The 19,570-nt window shown below is 38.3% G+C and overlaps 1 protein-coding gene across 1 annotated transcript in view; it reads right to left on the reverse strand.

The window, feature by feature from the left end:
• Nucleotides 1–749: 749 nt before the first annotated feature.
• LOC126257846 (uncharacterized) overlaps nt 750–19,570 on the reverse strand; it is a 139,266-nt gene continuing 120,445 nt past the window's right edge. Inside the window, exon 9 of the mRNA XM_049955598.1 lies at nt 750–880. Coding sequence (XP_049811555.1) covers nt 750–880 — 131 coding nt within the window. The remainder of the gene's footprint in view (nt 881–19,570) is intronic.

Genomic DNA, 19,570 nt, shown 5'->3' on the forward strand with positions numbered 1-19,570 from the left:
CCATACTGTTATTCTGTCCTGGACGTATCATTGTATGTGATAAATAGCATTGGATCAGCATCTGATGACATGTGACTTCAAATACACGTAATTAATTATTCCTGTTGAATAAAAACTGTATGCAAACTAAAACTATTTTATGGTGAGAATATCATATTTCAGCACTTATCTAAGTGGAATGCTGAACCATGTTTAGGCACAGAAATATTCAGCAATCCTCTGTAGCTCTGTTTCAGATTGAGAAATCAACTGTCCCACTATTACCATAAAATATGATTCATATTTTCTACAGAACACTAGTTTAGTAATTTGTTGTGATTTCATTATGAGCACTTTGATAACAGATACAGACATACCTCCCATTTCAGGAAGAATGAATTAGCTGAAGCTTCTCACAAATAGAATTCTACCAAACATTGAATTTCTTACCTGTACATAAGATATTTAATAAATAAAACCCATATACATACCCAGAAGTAAGACGTAAATTGTGCATAAAATAACAGCAAGTCGAATAAAATCTATCTACATTATGTGTACTCTTATATGATGCATAATTTATTTTTAATTTATATTGTTGTTTATTTGTGGTAAATGGCCTATAAACTGTCAATAGTGACTGCAATCAAAGGAAAAATAAATAAACAAGTAAATATCTCTTAAGCCTAATTTCAGCTACATGAATAATTTTTCACCAGAGTGTTAAAGTATTTTAGGTACTTTAATAGAATAAAAACACAGAGTTTAGTTTAAGTACAAGGTATCTGTCGAAAAAATAGACAAAATCCTCGGTTCTCATTGTCTGGATTAATACCAGCAGCAACATTGCCTTGTTCACCAGCATCTGTCACAACTGTCATCACAAAGGGTTTTGAACAAGCTGTAAATAAGCAGGCACGAAAACAAATTAATTAAGAATTTAATTTCAATAATAAAAGGATAAATTGTAGATTAGTAAAGCAGACACCTTCAATTGTGGTGATAACTAGATTCAATTAAAATAATTCAAATATCAAAGCAAACAGGCTATTATTGAATTACAATTTAGTGAAAATGCCAACTGAAACAATAAGTGAAACTCTGCTGTGATATAATTTTTATATCTTATTACAGAACAATGAAAGAAATAAAAAAGCTTGATCCATCATGGATCTTTAGCATATAAAGAGCAGAACATTCTAAAACACCCATGCTGATCACTTAATCACTGCTTTACATCTGTAATTTGATACCATAAGTAAGGCTTTGTTTTAAAGGAAATGCTTCTACAAGAGAAAATACTGCAGCTACATTTCAACATGAGAATTTTCAAACTAGAACATAATGGAGCAGTGGCTGTTGTCTTTCTTGCCCCTGGTATTCACTGACCAATACACTAGATAGCTATACTAATGTGCGTTTGAAGTGAACATTGTTTATGCATTTATGCTGTTAAAGGGTATTTAGCTGAGGTCCAGAAATGTGTTGCCATAATAAGGGGATTGTGTGTTTCACTACTGTTGTTGGTCTATCATCTATAATGATACAATAGTGAGTGTGCTCAACTGGTTGCATGTTGCTCCTTCAGTCCTGAGACTGTTTTTCCATTTTTGTAATATTACATATTAGTCAGAAAGAAAAAATTGCTTCTGTTTGAAAATGGAAGGTTATAGAAAGTACAACAACAACAATAATAATATCTACATCAGAGTAACCGAGGAGGAAAGAAAGTAGATAAGAAATGAGAGGGGGGTACAAAACGTTAACCAGAGATTAACATACATCTCTTCACAACATGTCTCAGGAGAGGGAGTAGGAGATAGGAGAGAGAAAGAGAGAGAGAGAGAGAGAGAGAGAGAGAGAGAGTGAGGATGATTGGCTGCAATGTCATGCTAACAGGAGCTAGATGCTTTCTCTTGAGGAATATCACAGAGTAAGAGAAGTATGTTTCATCTCTTGAAAAGCAAATTGGAAGCCATCACTATTCAGAGTCATTGCACAAGATAGACTCACAAAGAAACTTTAATTGCTGTATTAAGTCATCAGTTGTGTGGTTTTATCCTTTAAGGTTGTTCCATGCCAACTGGTCTAGCTCCACCTTAGCATCTCAGATTTTGTTGAAATTTGGTTTGTAAATTTTACACAGTTTTTTTTTTCTGCCTTGATATGCAAGATTTAAGGTATTACATATTTGAAGTGAGGTAGATCAATACGTCTTGAGCAACATTGTGAATCTTTTCATATTTCTAAAAAAGGATTATATAGCTCTTAAGGCTACATAGGAATGTAAAGTACTTTACAATTAGAAAAGTCACCAAGTCCTAGTAGGCAGCACAATTACTTAGTTTCAGAGATATTTTAGAGTAAAGAGGGTTTCAAAAACATTTTGCTCCAAATGTTTCTTCTTTTCGAAGTCCTGCATGTCAAAAGGGACCTCTCCACTTTATTTTTAGCTTTAGCTACCATTTGAAAAAGCTCGTTTTTATCTGTGAGTATATGGAATATTTTTCCATATGCATACTTTTGTAATAATCTTAAAATGACAGAGTAACATCTAACAAAATGCTTCCGAGAGTTAAAGATTTCACTATAGTGGAAAATAAACATTCATTTAATGTTTGAAATATGTTTTCCTAGTTAGACTGATATTTCATTTTAAATTCAGCAAACAAACTAATGTAATCTCGTACTTTTAATTGATTATTAGTTCGTGGCTATTATGGTTCACAATTTTTCTCCAGAATATTCAAAAATTTGCATTTAATAATTGAGGCATTATGCACATTTACAAATATCTTTGCATCAATATACTGTGAAGAATAACAAATATTAACATTGCTCCATTTTAGATCCATTTTTGTACATACATTAAATAAATGATTTTCTGAGTTCTGTAGATAATTAATGTCTGATCACGTGTTTGCTGATGATGCATATGGTGCCTTTTGTGCAGACAGTGGGCCCAGCCTTATTGAAGAGGTTCAGAATTTGATTAAAAAGATAAAAGCTGACTTTGAATGAGACAGCTGGAATGTTAAGACAGGAAGAAAAGAAGAAAACAAATATTATTCACTTTAAGCTGAGTGGTCCAAACAAACAAAATATTGTGAATGATGAGATTCTGCTAAAACCTTGTTTGGGATGCACATGTTTGGGTTTAAACATAGTAGAGGAGAATCCATGGAACTAGCAGGTTGACTATGTCTACAAAAAACAATGTGCAATCATATGTGTTAAGAAGATTATTTCCATGCCTTAATTCTGGAACTCTAAGGACTGTACACTGTACAGGGTGTAACTAAATCCCCTTTTCTGACTTTGAGGACAGGTTCCTGCAAAAAAAGCATAGTAAGTATTGACTCTAAAATGCATTCAATAGAATAGGTGTTTCACAGTAGTGAAGATGAGCAATTGCTTATAGCTCTTAAAGTAGGCCATTTTAGAGACCATGTTTACTGGACTTTTTTTCCTTGTATTTCTCCATACTACCTTGTCCCAAAATATGGAAAGCAAAGAGCTTACAATACAAGAGATATGTTTCACAGTGTCGAAGATGAACAAGTGCTCATAGTTCTTATGGTATGCATTTTAGAGCCCTAGTTTACTGGACATCTTTGTCTTGTTTTGGTGCAAGGACCTGTCCTCAAAGTCAGTAAAGGGATCTTGTCTTATGGTATAGTACTGTGGGGCAGTGCTTGCTGAACTAATATGAAAAGGATTTTCATACTGCAGATGAGAGCCTTGAGTATTGTAGCAAATTTGAAACAAAAAACATCTTGTACAAACCTATTTACTACTTTTATTCTCACAATTTATATGATGTATGTGCTACAAACCATCACAGTACTGAAAAGAGAGACTAAAGTCACAAATAGGAACATGCAAATCCATAACCATGATATGTGCCATGAAACAGACTTCCTCAAGTTCAACAGAAGATTAACACAAACAGCAAGAAAGTCTGTAAGTCAAAGGATCTGGTTTTCATCATTTGCTACCAAATTATGCTAAGATGTTGAATGGTGGCTCTGCAATTCACACATAAGAGCCTAGCAGTGGGTTCACTGAACTACCTTCAGACTATTTCTCTATTCCATTCTCAAACAACATGTGAAGGACACTTAAATCTTTCCTTGTGAGGTCTGATTTCTCTTATGTTATTACAAGGATCATTTCCCTATGTAAGTTGGCATCAACAAAACATTTTTGCATTTGCTGGTGAAAAGATGTCGCAGCAATGAAAAATGTCTTTGTGATTGCCACCCCAACTCACTTATCATACCAATGACACTCTCTCTCCTATTTCATCATAACACAAAATGAGCTGCCGTGCTTCAAACTTTTTCAAAATTTCCATCAGTCCTATTGGTACAGTCCCAAAACATGCAACAATACTCCTGATGAGAGTGAACAAGCATGGTGTAGGCAGTCTTTAGTCAATCTGTTACATCTTTAAAGTGTTCTGCCAACAAAGCACAGTCTTTGATCCATCTTCCCACTACACTACCCATGTGATTATTCCAGTTTAATTTTTTCATAATAATAATATCTAGGTATTTAGTTGAATTGACAGCCTTTATATTTGTGTGATTTATTGTGTAACTGAAATTTAATGGATTCCTTTTAGCACTCACACTTTTCATGATTTAGAGTCAAATGCCATTTTTGCACCATACAGATTTCTTGCTTAAATCATTTTGCTATTGGTTTTGATAGTGTAATGACTTTCATTTATGGTAAATGACAGCATCATTTTCAAACAAGCTAAGAGGGTTTCTCAAGTTGCCTCCTAAATCATTTATATAGATTAGGAACAGCAGAGGGCCTTGTGGAACACCATATATCACTTCTGTTTTACTTGATGACTTTTTGACAATTACAATGAACTATTACCTTTACGGAGGGAAATCATGAATTCATAAACAACTGAGACTACACTACATAGGCAAGCAATTTGAATAGAATTCGCTTGTGAGAAACGGTGCCTGGAAATCTAGAAATATTGAATCAATTTGACATCTCATTTCAATAGCACTCCTTGTGTGATTGAAGAGCTAGTTGGCATAGCATACAACAATGTTTTCTGTATGGGTGCTGACTGTGTATCATTGTGTTCAAACACAGTCTAATTATGTTCCAAAACCCTACTGCAAATTGGCATCAGCAGGATGGTTTGTAATTCAGTGGATTACTCCTGCTCCTTTTCTTGAGTATTGGTAGGACTTGGGCAACTTTCCTGTCTTTAGGTATGGATCTTTTGTTGAGCACTACAAGATTGCTAAGTCTGGAGTTATTATATCAGCATAATCTGAAAGGAACTGAATGGGTGTGCAATCTGGATATGAAGACTTTCCTTTATTATGTCGTTTAGTTGCTTTGCTACACTGAGGATATCTGCTTCTACTCATGTTGGCAGTAGTTCTTGATTCAAATTCTGGAATATTCACTTCATCTTCTTTGTTGAAGGAATTTCTAAAAACTGTGTTTAGTAACTCTGCTTTAGTGGCAACGTAATTGGTAACATTATCATTGCTGTCATACAGTGAAGGTGTTGATTGTATGTTGTTACTGGGGTACCTTACATTTCTCTTTGGATTTTCTGGCAGATTTTGAGAGAGAGTTTCATTGTGGAAATTGTTAAAAGCATCTTACACTGATGTCTGTACTAAGTTTTGAGCTTCAGTAGAACATCACCAGTATTGAAGTTTTTGTGTTCTTTGTAATGTGGCACCCCTTTTTGTTTCTTTTTTGGACTGACATCATCTCTTATTAATTTATTTGGCATATATATCTCAATTGCAATACATACAATTTCTTTGAATTTTAGGCCACATCTGGTCTATGTTTACATATTTTGGAAGAAGTGCAGACTGTCTATTAGGGAGCCAACAAGCAAATTTTATCTAATTTTTTTTTAACAGATATATTTTACAGTTATTTTTGGTGGTTTTGGATGTTATGGTATTCAGCCTACTACAATGACCTTGTGGTCACTAATCCCTGCATCCATCATGATGCTTCGAATTTGCTCAGGATTTTTTGTTGCTAAGTGGTAAAGTATGTTTCTGCAGCTGTTCACACATCAAGTGGGCTCCTGAACTAATTACTGAAAACAGTTTTTGCAGAAAGTATTTAGTACAGTTTTTGACTATGTTTTATGCCTATCACTGAATTTAAACATGTATTTTTGCTAACATATCACAGGTAGATTAAAGTCACCACCAACTATAATTCTATGAATGTGGTACCTATTTGGAATGAGACTCAAGGTTTCTTGGAACTGTTCAGCAACTGTGACAGTATTAAAAAGAACTTCAGCAGTGGCTTATCCATAAATGTCCTTATGACGTGCAACTAACATGAATAACAATATAAGCAATAGTCCAGTCCTAAAAATAAATGTAGCCCAAAATTGTGTCTATAATCAACTATTCACTGGAGTGAATTACTGTGCTACTTATGAATTACATAAATGTAGAATAGTGTAAAAGTGCTTCTCCGTGTGCACAAATAATGTAATTGTACATGGTCAATATTACCCAACCATATAATGTTATGTGTTGTGAGCAGAAAGGAATATCTATGAAGCTTAGCTGACCTATATGTATATAACAAAGAAACTTTTCAAGATTTCATCATACATCCTGGTAATGCTGATGCTGATTAACTACTGAGGTGTACTACTGGAATTTATAACAATTCTGTGTGTCATCTACTAATATACTAATAAAATTTAATTTTCTTGAGAGTTTCATAATTATAATAAACAGCACCAGAAAGTTTGAAATTTTATGAAGAACCAATGATTTGTCATTATCATGAGACTTTACTTTTAACAATGTTTGAATGTCTGCAAAGGATTTGTTGGAATACTATTTTGAAGCCAGATCATTATACATGAAAAGATTTGAGGGTAATTAGTCAGTGACAGCTGATAAGTTTAGATACTATTTCTCCTGGCTTAAAGTGTTGCAAAGATGGCATCAAGGGACTGAACAATTAGTTGGTCACTATTTCCATCATCATCTTCATCCAACAATGGTGGTGACAATATTAAAATGAAGGGTGATATAGGAACAGTCCTTCCTGGCTGAAGTTGCTTTGCTGCTTCACCACTGAAGTTTCAGAAAGCGAAATTATAGGATTCAAAAACCAAAATAAAACCCAGACTCAGCCAGGTGACCACTCTGGTGAATGGACATTTGCTTCTGTTGGTGGAGTAAATCCTTCTGAGCTGCACAGTAACCAAAACTGCAAAGATTCCTCTCATTTGCTTGGTGAATTAATGTGAAAATTCTATACTTCAGGTCATACTCAAAATCTACAGTTTCTTACTTTGGTTCCACTTAGCTGTGGTTTGTTCAGTCCAGAAACAGTTTTTCCAAATGTTTTGTCTTAAGACCAAAATGGTGTATCACATTGGTTCTGCTGGAATGAATGCACTTTGTATGAGCATCACTCATCAAAATGTAAAACTGCTGCTATCTGCTAGCATTGTCCAAGAAGACTACAAATTTTAGTAGGTCTCAAAGTTTGCAGTATAGAATCAAGAGACTACTTGCTTCACACTGTGACAATGTCCAGGGAAAGCAAGAATGGAAATACACCTTTATTCAGTGTAGGGGGGCGGGGGGCAGATCCTGAGGAAATCACTGACTTCAAGCACTAAGTTCAAACTGATTGAGCTGCACTAATTGTATGTTGTTGTTGTTGTGGTCTTCAGTCCTGAGACTGGTTTGATGCAGCTCTCCATGCTACTCTATCCTGTGCAAGCTTCTTCATCTCCCAGTACCTACTGCAACCTACATCCTTCTGAATCTGCTTAGTGTATTCATCTCTTGGTCTCCCTCTATGATTTTTACCCTCCACGCTGCCCTCCAATACTAAATTTGTGATCCCTCGATGTCTCAGAACATGTCCTACCAACCAATCCCTTCTTCTAGTCAAGTTGTGCCACAAGCTCCTCTTCTCCCCAAATCTATTCAATACCTCGTCATTAGTTATGTGATCTACCCATCTAATCTTCAGCATTCTTCTGTAACACCACATTTCAAAAACTTCTATTCTCTTCTTGTCTAAGCTATTTATCATCCACGTTTCACTTCCATACATGACCACATTCCATACAAATACTTTCAGAAATGACTTCCTGACATTTAAATCTATACTTGATGTTAACAAATTTTTCTTCTTCAGAAACGCTTTCCTTGCCATTGCCAGTCTACATTTTATATCCTCTCTACTTTGACCATCATCAGATATTTTTCTCCCCAAATAGCAAAACTCCTTTACTTCTTTGTCTCATTTCCTAATCTAATTCCCTCAGCATCACCTGACTTAATTCGACTACATTCCATTATCCTCGTTTTGCTTTTGTTGATGTTCATCTTATACCCTCCTTTCAAGACACTGTCCATTCCATTCAACTGCTCTTCTAAGTCCTTTGCTGTCTCTGACAGAATTACAATGTCATCGGCAAACCTCAAAGTTTTTATTTCTTCTCCATGGATTTTAATACCTACTCGGAACTTTTCTTTTGTTTCCTCTATTGCTTGCTCAATATACAGATTGAATAATATCGGGGATAGGCTACAACCCTGTCTCACTCCCTTCCCAACCACTGCTTCCCTTTCATACCCCTCAACTCTTATAACTGCCATCTGCTTTCTGTGCAAATTGTAAATAGCCTTTCGTGCCCTGTATTTTACCCCTGCCACCTTCAGAATTTGAAAGAGAGTATTCCAATCAACATTGTCAAAAGCTTTCTCTAAGTCTACAAATGCTAGAAACATAGGTTTGCCTTTCCTTAATCTTTCTTCTAAGATAAGTCGTAGGGTCAGTATTGCCTCACATGTTCCAACATTTCTACGGAATCCAAACTGATCTTCCCCGAGGTCCGCTTCTACCAGTTTTTCCATTCGTCTGTAAAGAATTCGCATTAGTATTTTGCAGCTGTGACTTATTAAACTGAAAGTTCAGTAATTTTCACATCTGTCAACACCTGCTTTCTTTGGGATTGGGATTATTATATTCTTCTTGAAGTCTGAGGGTATTTCGCCTGTCTCATACATCTTGCTCACAGGATGGTAGAGTTTTGTCAGGACTGGCTCTACCAAGGCTGTCAGTAGTTCTAATGGAATGTTGTCTACTCTGGGGGCCTTGTTTCGACTGAGGTCTTTCAGTGCTCTGTCAAACTCTTCATGCAATATCATATCTACCCATTTCATCTTCATCTACATCCTCTTCCATTTCCATAACATTGTCCTCAAGTACATCACCCTTTTATAGACCCTCTATATACTGCTTCCACCTTTCTGCTTTCCCTTCTTTGCTTAGAACTGGGTTTCCATCTTAGCTCTTGATATTCATGCAAGTGGCTCTCCTTTCTCCAAAGGTCTCTTTAATTTTCCTGTAGGCAGTATCTATCTTACCCCGAGTGAGATAAGCTTCTACATCCTTACATTTGTCCTCTAGCCATCCCTGCTTAGCCATTTTGCACTTCCTGTCAATATCATTTTTGAGACGTTTGTATTCCTTTTTGCCTGCTTCATTTACTGCATTTTTATATTTTCTATCTTCATCAATTAAATTCAATATTTCTTCTGTTACCCAAGGGTTTCTATTAGCCCTCGTCTTTCTACCTATTTGATCCTCTGCTGCCTTCACTATTTCATGCCTCAAAGCTACCAATTCTTCTTCTACTGTATTTCTTTCCTCCATTCCTGTCAATTGCACCCTTATGCCCTCCCTGAAACTCTCTACAACCTCTGGTTCTTTCAGTTTATCCAGGTCCCATCTCCTTAAATTCCCACCTTTTTGCAGTTTCTTCAGTTTTAATCTACAGTTCATAACCAATAGATTGTGGTCAGAGTCCACATCTGGCCCTGGAAATGTCTTACAATTTAAAACCTGGTTCCTAAATCTCTGTCTTACCATTATATAATCTATCTGATACCTTTTAGTATCTCCAGGGTTCTTCCATGTATACAACCTTCTTTCATGATTCTTAAACCAAGTGTTAGCTATGATTAAGTTAAGCTCTGCGCAAAATTCTACCAGATGGCTTCCTCTTTCATTTCTTAGCCCCAATCCATATTCACCTAATATGTTTCCTTCTCTCTCTTTTCCTACTCTTGAATTCCAGTCACCCATGACTATTAAATTTTCGTCTCCCTTCACTACCTGAATAATTTCTTTTATCTCATCATACATTTCATCAATTTCTTCATCATCTGCAGAGGTAGTTGGCATATAAACTTGTACTACTGTAGTAGGCATGGGCTTCGTGTCTATCTTGGCCACTATAATGTGTTCACTATGCTGTTTGTAGTAGCTTACCCGTACTATTTTTTTATTCACCAAAAAAATTATTGACCAAAAGTCTTGTTCCTCCTGCCACTGAACTTCACTAATTCTCACTATATCTAACTTTAACCTATCCATTTCCTTTTTCAAATTTTCTAAACTACCTGCCCGTTTAAGGGATCTGACATTCCACGCTCCGATCTGTAGAATGCCAGTTTTCTTTCTCCTGATAACAACGTCCTCTTGAGTAGCCCCGTCCGGAGATCCAAATGTGGGACTATTTTACCTCTGGAATATTTTACCCAAGAGGACGCCATCATCATTTAATCATACAGTAAAGCTGCATGCCCTCGGGAAAAATTATGACTGTAGTTTCTCCTTGCTTTCAGCCGTTTGTAGTGCCAGAACAGCAAGGCCATTTTCATTAGTGTTACAAGGCCAGATCAGTCAATCACCCAGACTGTTGCCCCTGCAACTACTGAAAAGGCTTCTGCCCCTCTTCAGGAACCACACGTTTGTCTGGCCTCTCAACAGATACCCCTCTGTTGTGGTTACACCTACGGTATGGCTAGCTGTATCGTTGAGGCACGCAAGCTTCCCCACCAACGGCAAGGTCCATTGGTTCATGGGGTTGAGGGGGGGGGGGGGGGAGGACTAATTGTATAGCAACCATTAAATTAAGATTTTGTTGACAAATTGTCAGAATGGACTGCACATATTTTTAGGGTGACCAGCTCTCACATATTTTCTGGTATCTCTTGTATTGTAGCAATTTTTTTTAAAACCCTCCTGGCTCCATTACCTACTGTCTGTTTCTACTGTATATTCCATCAGTGATCACTGTTGTAAATATTAATCACATGATGTACTATCAACAGCTCAAATTCATTGACTAAATGGTTCAAATGGCTCTGAGCACTAAGAGACTTAACATCTGAGGTCATCAGTCCCCTAGAACTTAGAACTATTCAAACCTATCTAACCTAAAGACATCACACACATCCCTGCCCGAGGCAGGATTCGAACCTGCGACCATAGCAGCAACGCGGTTCCGGACTGAAGGGTCTAGAACCACTTGGCCACAACGGCCGGCAAATTCATTGACTGAGAGATGTCAAAGTGTAATAAATAATCAACACTATTGTTGACATACACTCTTTTTTTCTGTTCGTGATTCTACAAAGGATACAAATTGATAAGCATAACAGGATCAAATGCTTACATAGGAAGAGTTTATTCTCTTATGAACCATAAGTGGACTGATCACAGAAAGAGTAGAAGTTTAGAACTAATGGAGTTGGAGCTTAGGATTAAAATCAATTTTGATTATAACTGCAATTTTTTTTTAAAATTTGCACAGGAAGCGAAAAAAAAAAGTTTCATGGCTCTGTAGCATTTGTAAATAAGTATTTGTAGGGTACATACAATATATTCAGGCAAATTTGTTAAATTTTACTCTGATTATAATTGTGTATTATATGCTATGAGAAAATGAATTGTTTTCTTTAGATTTGATTATTTTTTCCATTCCATAGGTTCAGAAATGAAGGGATCAACATAGGTGTATCATGAAACCCAACTCTCACATCTCTCTTGCTGCATACTGAAAGCCATGGATCAAGGCAGTCAGCTAGATGTAGTATTTCTCAATTCTGTACCACATCCAAACTTATTATTAAAATACAATCATATGGGATTTGAAGTGAAATTTGTGATTGCACAGAGGATTTCTTGGTAGGGAGGACACAGCATGTTATCTTGGATAAAACATCATCAAAAGATGTAATAGTAACTTCAGGAATGCTCCAAGTAAATGTGTTGGGACCTTTGCTGTTCATATTGTATATTAATGACCTAGCAGACAGTATTAACAGTAACCTGAAATTTTTTGCAGATGATTCATTCATCTACAATGAAGTACTGCCTGAAGGAAGCTGTACAAATATTGAGTCCTCTGCATAAGCATTTTATGCAGAGGAAATAGTCTACTGGTGCACTCCAATCTTCTGTTCTGTGATCTGTGCAGACAGTGTGCATGCAGTGGTGTAACATAGCAGAGGCAAGGTGCAGTATGGTGAATGTAGTTGTACTTGCTGGACGTGGGCATTTGTGCCTTGGTGACACTTCATGAACACCTCAGAAATAACAGACATACCAAGTGCTAAAGACAAATGAATGTAAATCTTAGACCTTAAATTGAGTTTTATGTGGTTGGACATACTGATCAATGTGTTTGAGTTTGTGAATTACTGATATTCAGATCTGTCTTCACAACTGACGAAATAGTTTTGCAAATGATGCAATTCTCTGTAATGAAGTACTATCTGAAAGAAGCTGTGTAAATATTCAGTCAGATCTCGATAAGGTTTTGAAGCGGTACAAAGATTGGTAACTTGCTTAAAATGTTCAGAAATGTAAAATGGTGCACTTTGCTAAACAAAAAAAAAAAAAAAAAAAAAAAAAAAAAAGTATCATATGACAATAATGTCAAGGAAATCAAGTAATGGAAACTTCAGTTTGGAATATCAGCAATATAAGAAAAGATAGATTGCTACTTACCATAAAGATGACAGGCCCAATTGAAAGACACTTACACATAAGTTTTGGCCAGAGCCTTCATCAGAAAAAGAAAGCAAAACACACACTTATCATACACACAAGCAAGCACACCTCACACACAACTGACCATCAACTCCGGCAGCTTGGGCTAGAAGGCAACTATCAAATATAATGGAAGCAGCAATCTCATGGGAGGGGGGGTGGGGGTGGGGGGGAAGTTGGGGGTTGGGGGTTGGGGGGGGGGGGGCGGTAGGAGGCGGTTAGAGGAAGGGAAGCAGCAATCTGGGGGCCAAGAGACCGGTAGAGAAAGGGATAGCAGTGTTCACATTGGAGGAGAGAGGAGCGCTGTCTGGCAGAGTGTGCAGGGACTAGACTGCCGACCAGCACAGTGCCAGGACCTTGTTGGGAGGGAAGTGGAGACAATGGAGTGAAAAAGGAGGGATGCAGGGAAAAATGGGTGGGTGTATTGGTGGAGGGTGGCAAACAAAGAGGGTGGGAGATGAGAATGGGGAGAAGTCGATAGGACAAAAGTGGTGGAAACTGTTGGGTGGAGGCTGTGTGGACCGTTTGTTACCATAGACTGGTGCCAGGGTAATTATGAGTGTGGACAATGTGTTGTACATTTCAGAAAAGTTGGTGGTGAGGGGAAGGATCCAGATGGCTCAGGTAGTGAAGTAACTACTGAAACCAAGTGTGTTATGTTCAACTGCATGCTGTGTCACAGGGTAGTCTACTTTACTCTTGGCCACAGTTTGGCAGTAGTCGCTCATCTTGGTGACAGCTGGTTGGTAGTTATGCGAATGTAAAAAGCTGTGCAATGATTGCAGCAGAGCTAATAAATGATATGGCTGCTTTCACAGGTGGCCCAGCCCCTGATGGGTTAGGATAAAACCCGTGATAGGAAAGGAACAGGAAGTGCAGAGTGGATGGATGGGCCACATCTTGTACCTGTGTCTTCCACAGGGATATGTTCCTCATGGCAAGGGGTTGGGATTGGGATTGAAATAGGGATGGACTTGGATCTTGTGGAGGTTGGATGGGCAACAGAAGACCTCTTTGGGGGGGTGGGGGGGGGAGAAGGGGTGGAAGGAGGGGTGGAAAGGATCTCAGTAGGATGTCCCTCATTTCAGTATGATGATAGGCAATCAAATCTTTGATGAAGGATGTGGTTCAGTTGTTCCAGTCCACAGTGGTACTGGGTGATGAAGGGGGCACTTCTATGTGGCTGCTTCTTGGGGGTGGAGCAAGGATGTGATGTGTGTGGGGGAATTTCACGGGAGATCTGTTTGTGGACTAAGTCTGGGAGATAGTGCCTCAACATACTGGGTAAGGGAGTTCTTCTCACTGTAGTTATGCCCCAGATGGCCAGGCTATATGTCAGGGATTTTTTGGTGAGAAAGGGATGACAACTGTTGAAGTGCAGTTATTGTTTGTGACTGGTGGGTTTAATGTGGACAGATGTGCAGATGGAGACATCAGAGAAGAGATCAATATCTAGGAAGGAGGCATGTTGGGTTGAGGAGAATCAGATGAAGTGGACGGGTGAGAGTTTGTGAAGGAATGAAGATAGTGTGTTTTGTCCCTGAGTCCAGATCATGAAGATATGATCAATGAAGCTTTGGGAGGAAAGGAAAGTCACCTCTAGATGGCACATAGTTTGGCATAGGAGGGCACCATGTGGATGCTCATGGCTGTGCCAGTGATTTATGTGTATACTCTCGCATCAAAGTATTAGGATAAAGTTATTAAGGTGTATAAAAAATGACGCAGTGGGTTTGAAGTCTGAGGGACATTGGGGGAGGCAGTGTTCAATAGCAGTAAAGCCATGGGCATAAGGGATGTTCGTGTATAGGTAGGTGGCATCAACTGTGATGAGTACGGATCCAGGAGGTAAAGGGGTGGGGATGGTGGAAAGTCGTTGAAGGAAGTGGATGGTATCTTTGATGTGGGAAGTCAGATCTTGGGCAACTGATTGGAGGTGTTGGTCAATGAGGGCCAAAATTCTTTCAGTGGGGGCACAATAATGTCACAATGGGGCATCCAGGGTTGTTGAGGTTGTAGATATTGCAGAGCATGTAGAAGCTGGGTGGGCAGGGTGTCATATGAGTGAGAAGGGAAATGGATTTGGGGGAGAGTTTGTGGGAAGGACTTAAGGCTTTAAGCAGAGATTGTAGGTTGTATTGGACTTCCAGGGTGGGTTAACTCTAGCAGAATTTATCAGTGGAGGAGGTAAACAATTGGTGGAGCCCTTTTGTCAGCTAGTCACTATGATTCATAACAACAGTAGTAGAACATTTGTCTGCAGGTAGAACAATTAGGTCAGGAGTTATTTTGAGGTTGTGCATGGCTATTCCTTCTTCTGCTGAAAGATTGGTGTTCTGAGGAAGGGAGCTGGGGAAGGATGATGAGGCAAAGTTGGAGGTAAGGAATCCCTGAAAGGTGACCAGCAGATGATTAGGTGGGAGAGGTGGAGGATCACAATTGGATGTGGTATGACCTGGGAGAGGCAGGGTTCAATGTTGGAATTAGGGTGGAGAAGGAGAGTCAGTCTGAAAAGTTCAGCATGGTTAAATTTGGCCGGCTGGTGTGGCCGAGCAGTTCTAGGCGCTTCAATTTGGAACCGCGCAACCGCTACGGTCGTAGGTTCGAACTCTGCCCCGGGCATGGATGTGTGTGATGTCCTTAGGTTAGTTAGGTTTAAGTAGTTCTAAGTTCTATGGGACTGATGACCTCAGAAGTTAAGTCCCATAGTGCTCAGTGACATTTTTGGTTAAATTTGGGTGTAGGGTTAAAGGTGAGGCCTTTGGATTGGACTGAAACTTCTGTGGAGCTGAGGGATTTGGAGGAAAGGTTAATGACAGTGTTATGGAAATGTTTCAACTCTGGATTTGGTGTAAAGTTGGTAAGAATTTTTTGGGGATGCTGCAAGTTGAAAAGGTCAGCTAGACAGGGTTTAGGTGCTATGAGGCATGGATGAGGAGGAAAACTGTGGATAGAATATGGATTAGACAGTGGTGCCTGAAGGTGGTAGTAGGATGTCAGCGGGTTGGATGACTTACAGATGTGGTATCTGCAGTGCTGCTGTGTGTTAAAGTAGTTCTGCACAATATCTTTCATCTCATTGGGGAATCTATAGTGTAACATGGGTTATTTATGAGAATAACCTACATTCAGCTGAGGATGCTCCTGCTGGCAAAAGATGTCGGTGTCTCTTATAAACATTTTATGTACTGGGTACAATGCACTGTGTGCATCCTCATCTGTGCAGATGGTGCATATGCAGTGACATAACATAGCAGGGGCAAGGGCAGAGTGGTGAACACAGTAGCACTCACTAGAGGTGGGCATTTATGCCTTGGTGACACACCTTGAAGGTGTGGTGAACACCTTAGACAAAACAGACATACTACAATATAAATGCTAAAGACAAATGAAGATTCAAAATCTTAGATTGAGTTTGATGAGGACATGCATAATGATCAATGTGTTCGAGTTTATAAGTTACTGATACTTGGGTCTGTCTTCACAATTGATGTAAATATTTGGAGCAATATAGAAGAGTATCATTGAAGATATTTTCATCATTCAGTAGTTAAAATTAGTCAGAGACTCTCATACAGCAACATCTTGCCTGGATACAAAGTCAAGAGGAATAAGCTCATGCACAGCTGTGGTACTGAGTAGCTGGACCATAAGAACATAAGTAAAAGTTTCCCATTCTGGAAGAAGATCTATCAAAGGTAACTTAGACCAACATTACACTGACAGATCTCCATTCTGGAAGAAGATCTATCAAAGGTGACTTAGACCAACATTACACTGACAGATCTCTCACACAGTGTTCCCTACTCACGGTGTTACAGCCAAGTCACTGCACACATGGAGGAAGTGCAGCAAAGAGCAGTATGAATGGCCAGAGGTTCCATCTACATCTACATCTACATGGATACTCTGCAAATCGCACTTAAGTACCCGGCAGAGGGTTCACGGAACCACACTCACAATAATTCTCGATATTCCACTCTCGAACAGTGTGCAGAAAAAACAAACACCTATATCTTTCCTTTTCTACATCTACTTCTACATGGATACTCTACAAATCATACTTAAGTGCCTGGCAGATGGTTCACTGAACCACCCTGACAATAATTCTCTACTATTCCACTCTCAAACAGTATGTGGAAAAAACAAACACCTATATTTTTTCTTTTAAGCTCTGATTTCTCTTGTTTTATTATGTTGACAGTTTCTCCCAATGTGGGTCAGCTTCAACAAAATATTTTTGCATTCAGAGGACAAAAGCTGGTGATTGAAATTTCATGAGAAGATCATGCCACAGCAAGAAATGCCTTTGCTTTAATGACGTCCACCCCGAATCCTGTATCATGTCTGTGAAACTCTCTCCCATATTTCACAATAACACAAAATGTGCTGCCCTTCTTTGAACTTTCTCAATGTACTCTGTTAATTCTATCTGGGAAGGTTCCAACACTGTGCAGCAGTACTTCAAAATAGGACAGACAAGCGTTGTGTAGGCAGTCTCTTTAGTACATCTGTTGCATCTCTAAGTGTTCTGCCAATAAATTGCAGTCTTTGATTCACCACAACATTTTCTATGTGTTCTTTCCAATTTAAGTTGTTCGTAAATGTAATCCCTAGGTATTTATTTGAATTTACAGCCTTTAGATTTGAGTGATTATTGTGTAACTGAAGTTTAACATATTCTTTTATCTCTCATGAGGATGACCTCACAATTTTCATTATTTAGGGTCAACTGCCAATTTTTGCACCACACAGATATCTTTTCTAAATCGTTTTCCATTTTTTTTGCTCTTTTGATGACTTAAGTAGATGATAAACAACATGATCATCTGCAGACAACCCAAGACAGCTGCCAGATTGTCTACTAAACCATTATAAAGATAAAGAACAGCAGAGAGCTTATAACATTACCTTGGGGAATGCCATAAATCACTTCTGTTTTATCTATGGCTTTCCATCGATTACTATGAACTGTGACCTCTAAGACAGGAAATCACAAATCCAGTCACATAACTAAGACGATATTCCATAAGCAGGCAATTTGATTATGTGCCATCTATGAGATACAGTGTCAAAAGCCTCTTGAAAATCTATATGGGATCAATTTGAAATCCCTTTGTGTGAGTAAAGAGCTAGTTGGGTTTCACAAGAATGATTTTTTCAAAATCCATGTTGACTGTGTCAACAAACCATTCTCTTCGAGCTGATCAGGGTGTCCGAGCGATTCTAGGCACTAGTCTGGAACTGTGTGACCGCTACGGTCACAGGTTTGAATCCTGCCTCGGGCATGGATGTGTGTGATGTCCTTAGGTTAGTTATGTTTAAGTAGTTCAAGTTCTAGGAGACTGATGACACAAGTTAAGCCCCATAGTGCTCAGAGCCATTTTGAACCATTCTCTTTGAGGTAATTCATAATGTTTGAACACAATATATGTTGCAAAATCCTGCTGTATATCAGCATTAATGCTCCTGTAATATTGTGGATTACTCCTGCTGCCTTTCTTGAATATCGGTGAGACCTGTGCAACTTTCCAGTCTTTGGGTACGGATCTTTCCTCGAGTGAGCTGTTGTAAATGGTTGTTAAGTATGAAGCTATTGCATCACCAAACTCTGAAAGAACCTACTTGGTATACAGTCTGGACTGGGAGACTTGCTTTCATTGAGTGATTTAAGTTACTTCATACTCCAAGGACATCTACTTCTAAGTTACTCATGTTGGCAGCTGTTCTTGATTTGAATTCTTGAATACTTACTTCATCTTCTTTCATGGAGTAATTTTGGAAGGCTGTGTTTAGTTACTCTGCATTATCAGTGCTGTCTTCAATAGTATTTCCATTGCTATCATGCAGAGAAGACATTGATTGTGTCATGCTGCTAACATACCTTACAGAATCTATTTGGATTTTCTGCTAGGTTTCGTGACAAAGTTTTGTTGTAGAAACTATTATATGCATCTCACATTGAAATCTGCACCAAACTTTGATCTTTTGTAAAAGATCATCTATCTTGAGGATTGTGCATTCATTTGAATCTGGCATGCTTTTTTCATTGTTCCTGCAACAGTGTTCTGGCCTGTTTTGTGTACCAAGAGGATCAGCTCTCTCGCTTATTAATTCATTTAGCATAAATCTCTCAGTTGTAGTCGATATTGTTTCTTTGAATTCAAACTACATCTGGTCTAAGTTTACATTATTAGTTTGGAAGGAGTGGAGATTGTCTCTCAGGAAGGCATCAAGCAAATTCTTATCTCCCCCCCCCCCCTCTACCCCCAATAGTTATACTTTTTGTTTGTTTTACCTGTGAGAGGATGTCAGGGAGATGCTGATAGAACAGGGCAAGCAGACTCTTGAAGATAGGTGTAAACTACCCTTCAAAACCACACTTACAAAATTTCAAGAATCAGCTTTAAATGATGACTATAGGAATACACTACAATCTCCTACTTATTGCTCTTGTAGGACGATCAAGAATGAAGTGCTCAGATTAAAAAGGGTGTAAGACAGGGATGTAGTCTTTTGCCTCTACTATTCAATCTGTATATCAAAGAAGTAATGATGGAAATAAAAGAAAGGTTCGGGAATGGAATTAAAATTCAGGGTGAAAGAATATCAATGATACACTACGTGATCAAAAGCATCCAAACACCCCAAAAAACATATGTTTTTCATATTAGGTGCATTGTGC

The sequence above is a fragment of the Schistocerca nitens genome, chromosome 1, assembly GCF_023898315.1.
Source record: "Schistocerca nitens isolate TAMUIC-IGC-003100 chromosome 1, iqSchNite1.1, whole genome shotgun sequence".
NCBI lineage: Eukaryota > Metazoa > Arthropoda > Insecta > Orthoptera > Acrididae > Schistocerca > Schistocerca nitens.